Genomic DNA, 8,323 nt, shown 5'->3' on the forward strand with positions numbered 1-8,323 from the left:
CCCACCCTGAGGGAAGCCCCCGTTTTCTCTTTCTTGAGTCATTTCTCCTCCTCTTTCACTGTGGAAGCCCAAGACAAACCCAGCAGTTTTATCAAAATCACACCTGTTGTTGATAGTAGTGGGATGAATGCCTTGTGGTTTCCACACTCAATTGCAGTTAACATTCCAGTTCTGACCTTGTTCCTTAAAAGAGGCTGAGCATTTGTAGATATCCAGATGCAGACCTGGTCCTGATGCCCATTGAAATTAAAGTAAGAATCTCTTACAAAAGAGACTTGTAAGATAGCGGACTGGAGAGCTGCAGAGAGCTGGGTTTCCATCTCAATTTCACTATCAAAGTAGTAGCATACCTTAAAGTGAGCTTTAAAATGAGACTATTGATTTTTTAGATCTCCAGCAATGCCCTAAAAACCCCTTTAGTAAACTATTCAATTAGTAAACTATTGGGCTAGATAATCTCCTAAGGTCCCTTCTAGGTGCCAAAATTCTATGATAGCTACCTGAGTGGGGTTCCAAATAGAATTTATGTTGTAATGCTACACAGGATAATAGTGCATTGTTATGAATCAGGTGCTAAGTTGCCTTGGGTACTCATACGTCTACTAGCAATTGGCAAGAGAATAGAAATGGGTTGGGATGGCATTGGGGAAAGCATGGTATCCCTGCTAAAAGGGACCTTAGAGGCCATCTAATCTAAAACTGTCATTTTACAGATAAAAAAAATTGAGGCCCAGTAATGGTAAGTGACAGCAAAGTCACCATTTTTAGTGTTCTAATTTCCTTCTGCTGCTGTATGACCTGCCTGCAGTGCAGAAGGCTGGGGTGTTGGTTTAGAAGTGAATCCTAATCCATCCCAACTGAGGAAAGGAGTGCTCTGATGTTTCAGATGCTCTGGTTATCTGAAGGTTTCCACATGTGCTGTGGGTGGAATGCTGATTGTCAAAAAATTCTGACATAGTAAAAGACAACTTACACTTAAACTCTCCTGAAAAGAAGGAAGCACAGATTAGCAAGAGCTTTGAAAATGACATGTAGAATTTTTTTTAGAAAAGCTGTGTGAAATGGAGAATCATAGTGTCATATAGAAACCTCTTTGAGTGTTCTGTGTGTATGGGAATGTTTTTTGTTTGGTGATTGAACTGAGAATCCAAAAGGTTTTTTTTTAGCTCTACTGAAATTAATCTAATCCTTCATTGGTTCAGAAAGTATTTAAAATTCATTATAATGAATGTTAACTATGAAACTGGTGAAGTGGGTAAATAGTAGGTAATAAAGCTTTGGGGTTAATAAGATGCCAGATAAAACAAGCTTTACTAGGTTTTGTTCTATATATGTAGGTCTATTCCCCAGTCTATTTTTTTCCTTGATTTTGCCTTCTTAAAGTTACTTGAAGCCTATTCTCACTCATAGCGGACCACCGCTAACTACAACCCTTCCAGCGTGGTGTGGCCTGCTAGCTCGATGCCTGACCAGCCCACAGGTATATGAAGTAAGTATAGCCTGTTGGGATTAGACATCTGTCCTCTAATTCAGGGGAGGAAAAAAAATACCTGTCATGTTTGTGTCTTTAAATACGGTTTGTGTTAATTGCTCTAAAATGCTTTGAAGGCCTTTGTAAGCTTGCATTTTTCTCACAGGACCTGTATAATGTTATCATGGTACTCTCTGCCCCACACTATCACTTCCCTCAACCTCCCTCCTCTTCTCTGCTCTAGTTATAATGCAGCAACTAGGTGGTACAGTAGATAGAGGGCCAAGCCTGGAGTCAGGAAGACTCATCATCCTGAGTTCAAATCTGGGCTCAGACATCTCCTAATTGTGTGACCCCGAGCAAGTCACTTAACCCCAATTGCCCTGCCTTCCCCTCTCCAAAAAATAAATAAAAAAATAAAGGAATTAAGGATGCTTCCCAGAAGAGGAAGTGGTACCTGAGTTGAGCTTTGAAAGAATTCTGGGAGACTTTCCAAAGAGAAATGCCCGCATTTAATACTTCTGTGTAGAGCCATAAGCCCTGTTTCGATTATGAGGAAGCCTGGAGGTTTAGTAAAAAGATGGCTGGATTTATGATGAAGGAGCCTCAGTTTCTTCATCTATAGCATAAGAAGGTTGGACTAGATGACCTTTGTGGTCCCTGCTAGTGCTGAGCCTTTCTGTCCACATTTCACTTTGCCAAGATTACCAAGCCTTCCCCTAGTGACACCTTTGCTTCAAGCCAATCTGCTAAGAAGGTTAGACCTGATGCTCTCTCAGCACCGAATTTTAAAGTGCATCATGATGCTGGCTACATGCTGATGTCTCCTGTTTCCAGATCATTTTAAAAGCCTCCCTCCCTCGTGGGTTTCTAAATGTCATTCCCTGTCTTGGTCAGCTCAGCTAATATGCTGACCATCTCTTATTGTATTAACAAGTATGTGACCTTGTGAATTAAAAGGCTAGTTTTGTGATTATAGATCCTATTAATGGCATAGTTAACAATGAATACAAGTTACACTGTTTTGAATGTCTTTATGTTTAAGCAGTTTAAAAAGGTTGCATAGGCAACCTCAACCAGCCAAATTAGACATCGTAGAGAGCTCTGGTGCTTTCTGTGATCTGAGTAGACTATGATTCAACCTCACCTTTTCTCCATTAATGAAACTCTAACCACTTAGGCATTAAAGTCTCATGTTCCATGAAATTCAGCAGTGTTTCTCTCCTGATCTGATTTTTCTTTCAAAGAAATCCTGCTGCCTTTTATTTTAATTGGGCTGTATGCATTAATGGTTTGCTAATCATGTTAATTAGCATAATTTTAAGAATCCCAGTTGAGAATACTTTAAAGACTCATTAAGATAATACTTTTGTAGATCAAATTTGAAAATTAACTATTCCCCAGCCTGTCCTATCCCTACACAGGGCTGGAAGACATCTATCCTAGTTTGTGGAACCAGGTCTGTCTTCCTAAAATAATCGAAATCAATTTCAGAAATTGCAGAAATTCAGCTCGACGCTTATTCAATACGTGCCATGTACACTGTACTCTGCCTCATAATGGGGACAGAAGGCTACAAAGTTGAAAGAGATATTTTACCCTTCAGCAGTTTTCTATCCGGTGGAAGATAACTGAAGCCCACAAATAACCACAGTACACGTTATGATATTAGTGCATAGTGGGAATCCGAAGTAGAGTGGTATGAGAGATTAAGAAGGCGAGCTCCCCATGGAGAACCTGGGTTCAAATCCCGGCAGAGCCACTTAGTGTTTGTGACCTTGGGAGCACGTCATTTAACCTCTATGAGAACTCAGTTTCCTGATCTGTTAAACAAATGCATAGATACAAAAATATTTCTAGCAGCTCTTTTTGTGCTGGCAAAAAAACTGGAAACTAAAGGGGTGCCCATCAGTTGGGGAAAAGAATTGTAGCATGAATATGATGAAATATTATTGTGCTATAGCAAAATGACAAAGGGTCGGTTTTAGAGAAACTTTGGAAGACTTGTATGAACTGATGCAGAATAAAATGAGCAGAAATAGATGAATTAGATCTATACATTTTTTGCATATGGCTGGTGTGGAAATTAGTTTTAGTGACTACACATTTGTTTAAAAAAAAAAAAAGCTTAACCTTTGGATCCGACCTCAGACACTTACACACACAAAAAAACTAGCCGTGTGACCTTGGGCAAGTTACTTAACCCCAACTGCCCTCCAAAAAAAAAAAAGCTTAGTTTTTATCTTTTTCTTTTCAAGAGAGTTTGGAAGAGGTAGAAAGGAAAAGACAAATATTTTAATTGGAAAAATAAAAACAAAATTAATGAGGATGTTGGCACGGATGGCCTCTGAAGCACTTTCTAGCTCTGTTCATATGGTCATGTGAATTGATCAGATGGTAACTGGGCTGGGCTGCAGAAGGAATTTGAAAGGTAGAAATTTGTTTTGGGGAAGAGACTATTCCAGGAACAGAAAGTGGGGGAAAGGTCCAGGAGAACTTACTGACTAGTAAATGATCTCTTTTTGCTGGTACTTCAGATGTTTAAAAGGGAATAATGTAAAATGAAACTAGAAAGGCAAGTTATGAAAAGCCTTGAATTCTAGGCTATAGTTTGTCCTATTTGATAAGCCACGGAGAATAGCTGAAGATTTTTGCAGAGGGATGTGGTCAGATATGTGCACTGGGAAGATAACCCTGGTAGCATTAGGAAGAGATAGACTGGAGAGAGAGCAAGGAGACCAGGAAGGATCCTATTATTATAGTTGAGATAATAATGAAGGACTGCAAAAGGGAAAGGAGAGAGGCAAATGTGAGAGTGATTATGGAGGCAGAATCTATAAGCCTTAGTAGCTACACAGCTGTGGATGATGTTGGCAGGTGAGAGAGGGGGATAAAAAAGAGGTGGTTCCAAATATTCAAACCTGGTTGGCCAGATGTTGTCATCAACAAAAATCCAGAAGTTAGGCAGAAAGGTAGGTCTTGAGGGTTTGGCATTCAGTTTAAAATGACAACAGGTCATCATCATGGGGAAATAGAAAATAGTAATGATGATAATAGCTAACATTTATATAGCACTTAATTATGTGCCAGTGATTTACAGATATTATTTCATTTGGTCCTCACAACAATCCTGAGAGGTAGCTGCTATTATTATCATCCCCCTTTTACAGATGAGAAACTCAGACAGACAGGTAAAGTGACTTGCCTGGGATCATACGGCTCTTACATTTCTAAAGCTAGATTTGAACACAGGTTTTCCTGACTCCGGGCCTAACAGGAGATGAAATTTCTGGCTCTGTTTAAAATTAATTCTTCATCTGAAACCCACTCAATCCCATAGACTTGTAGTGCCAACACAATATTCACAAAACCAGTGGCCACTGTGAATATTCCAGCATAGTTCTCAATTGCAAATATAACAGACTCTCCACATAGAACACAGAAGTAAAACATTTATTTAGACACTAGAAAGCCAAATCCCAACATCAGGAAACTGAATCCATCATAGCAACAAAGAAGTTAATACACCATAGCATAGCAGAGAGCCACACCATCCTTTAGCCTTCCCACAAACACTCACTCACAAGCCTAGCTGTCTCCTAGTGCATCCTCTCCTCCCTCCAGCTCTAACTGCTCTGACTCCCAGCTTCCTGTGGGCTCTGTTCCACCCTTCAGCAAGCTCCTCCCACCACAGGCTCCATGTGATTACATTCAGCCTGTTGGAGGCAGGGAAGAACTTCAAATTCCTATTCTCATTTGTAAAGCCAAGCACAAGAACTCTCCTGAGGACTGCTGCTGTGAATAACTTTAAGGTTGTGATCACATAGTATAGTGAACTCTCTATTTATTCAGCAGTAAACTAAACATTCACAGAAACCAAAGTACAACATTCACAGCAATATAACATAACAATTTATTACTAAAGTGGCCAGATGTTCTTAAACCAAATATATCATTCAGTAAGTCACAATCTGAATCAATCAATATAAAGTGCCCATCTAAAGTCTTCTTTCATCTTTATTGGAGACTGGCTTCCAATCATCCTTAAGGAGCGAGTACAAAATACAAAAGTCTCCCACCCCTCAGCCTCCTTGTCTTGATCTCATCAATCAGCACTAAGTACCCAAGTAAAGATCCTTTCATCTTGACTCAAGGCTGACTTCCAAACTCCAATAGTTCCTCTTCTAGGCTCCCAGCTCTTGCCTGAATTCACCCAGTTGTCACCTGGACTCACAGAAAGGCTGCTTCACTGTCCAGCTCCGGTCCAGCCCCACACATCAAGCTTAGCAGAGTTACAGTATCAATACTCACACACATTGCCAGCACCATCATCAATTCACTTTCTACCTGTGAAATCAACACAGACCAATAGACAGGGCCTCTGTCTGAGAAATCAGTCACAAATCATCAGGAAGTCCCAGGACCTCTGAAAACATCAGTAGAGCCCTCCTCCAGGACTTCTGTAAGCAGACAGCAGGAAAGTCATCTTTCACGGCTCCTGAACCCGCTAGTAAGCTCCCAGGGCTTCTGTGACAGCAGCAACATCCTCTATCAGCAGACAGCTCTGACAGTAACATCAACATGGGCACCACCGCCATCCTTCCTCCCAGTTCTGCTTGGTTCCAGCTCATACGCGGGCTTTTATATTCTCTTTTGGCAAGTCCCGCCCACTGTGGGCTTCACAGGTTCTGTTTCTAACAAAGACTTGACATAATTACAGGCAAGGCTCCAAGATACTTGAGTAACTGAAACAAGAAGCTAAGTACTCCTTTGCTTGCCGTTACACCATTACAAGACTTCCTACCCGAAAAGGAGAATTGTGCATTTGAACATTCAAAATGTGCGTTGGTACAGTGGAGTCACATTAGGAATGTGCATAACAGAAAAGTAATATTGCTTACTGACTGACAGGATACAATTTAGATATGAACTGAAAGTAGAGAAAGTGAAAATACATTTGATAAAAGGCAGGGCCTGGGGAAAGAATTATTTAGGCATTCCTGACTATGTTCATTCATTTAACAATTTTTTTAGCACCTACTATAGGTTTTTAAATTTTTTATGTCATAGGCCCCTTTAAAAGTATGATGAAGCAGCTGGGCCCCTTTTCCAAATAATGTTTTAAAAATTATAAATAAGGGGTGGTTAGGTGGTGCAGTGAAACCAGCCCTGGAGTCAGGAGGGCCTGAGTTCAAATCCGGCCTCAGACACTTAACATTAAAAAAACAAAATTAGTTGTGTGACCTTGGGCAAGTCACTTAACCCCACTGTCCTACCTTCCCCCTCCAAAAAGCAAAATAAAATTGTAAAATACATAGGATTATAAAGGAAATAAAAAATATTCAAATAAAAAAGTGACTTTTCCCCCAACTAAGTTCCCAGACCACCTAGAATCTATCCATGGATCCCCCATTAAGAAACCCTGATCTAGACACCACTAGATAGAACATTCTACTTAGACAAATGGCATAAACATGGAACAAGTTAAATAACCATGTTACCTCAACAACAGTAACATGCTGTAGACACATATAACATGATGTTATTACCAAGTATCATGTGGGTGTTACTAGCAATGAGTGCTATAACAGTCCCACGAATCACCAAGGCCTTCAATGATTAGCATTCTTGCCTTGAAAACTGCAAAGTGCTGTCTGCATGTGCTAAGTGCCATATATACACGTGGTATCAGAGAATCAAGTGCTATGATATTCCCAAGGATCACTGAGGCCTGTGCTGGTCAGATGAGCACCCCAGGAATCTGTTTTTCTAAGGCAATATGTATGAACCATCCTGGAAACAGGGTAACATTTCATCAGTGTCCACTGGTTTTTAGTATGTGATAGGGAGAGGCCGTCTTCCGCTTGTTTCTAGACCAGGCGACTTGGGGGCCTTTAACACTTCCCACGCGGCATCTTATATTAAATGAATGCAGCCTCTCTAGAGACACGTCACTCAGCCCCGTTACTTTCACTATGAACAAGCCTTTGTGGCAAACAGTCCCCATTCCTTCTGGGGGAGAACACACTGTATTACTTCTGGGAGGCCTTTCTTCTCCTCGGCAGTGGGCTTTGCTCTCTCCCTGTAGAGAAGAGAGAAGAGGGAGAAAACAAGTATTAAGTAGCTGCTGTGAGCCGGGTTCTGTGCTCAGCACATGGGCCTCACAAAAACCCTGGGATGCAGGGACTGTCATCATTTTACAGTTGAGGAAACTCAGGCAGACAGTGGACATATGACTTGCCCAGAGTCACACAGCTAATCAGTGTCTGAGGCTGGATTTGAACTCGGCTCTTCCCAGTTCTAGCTTCATTACTGCATCCTCTGTAGCACCTAGCTGGCCAGGCATCTGGGAAGAGAAGAGGACTCCATCCCAAAAAGAGAAGTTTTTAACTTTTTTGTGTCACAGGCTCCTTTAAAAGTATGATGAAGCCTCTGGACCCCTTCTCCAAATATTTTTAAAAGTATAGATAAAATACATAGGATTACAAAGGAAATCTGGCCCAGCACACATAGCTGCTCAGCGAGTGGATCCCAGACCTAGTATAGCTTGATTCTGATTATGGTTTTTTATTATTTATCATACAGGATCTCTTGAAATGAAAATTTATTGTTAGATATTTTGAGTCCTCTCTTATGTTCTGCTATGCACACAACATGCTTTTTTTTCTCCTTTTTTTAGATAATTTGTTTTTAGTTTTCAGCATTTACTTCCACAAGTTTTAAGTTTGTCCCCCTCCTTCCCCAAGATGGCCTGCAGTCTGACACAGGCTCTCCAGATTCTGTTTGCTTTGTGAAGTAGTGAAGGCAGCAGGGTCTCTCATCTTTTGGGGCCCCTTTTTTTTCTCTCCTCAG

General features: G+C 40.8%; 1 protein-coding gene across 1 annotated transcript in view; it reads left to right on the forward strand.

Annotated features, from left to right (window-relative positions):
• SLC9A7 (solute carrier family 9 member A7) overlaps positions 1-8,323 on the forward strand; it is a 193,044-nt gene that overhangs the window by 175,532 nt on the left and 9,189 nt on the right. The window contains exon 16 of the mRNA XM_069072933.1: positions 1,384-1,489. Within this exon, the coding sequence (XP_068929034.1) occupies positions 1,384-1,489 (106 nt within the window). The remainder of the gene's footprint in view (positions 1-1,383; positions 1,490-8,323) is intronic.

Source organism: Petaurus breviceps, unplaced genomic scaffold (genome assembly GCF_028583685.1).
Source record: "Petaurus breviceps papuanus isolate PSGF00001 unplaced genomic scaffold, PetGlider_PUasm1.0 90849, whole genome shotgun sequence".
In the NCBI taxonomy this organism is placed as follows: Eukaryota; Metazoa; Chordata; class Mammalia; order Diprotodontia; family Petauridae; genus Petaurus; species Petaurus breviceps.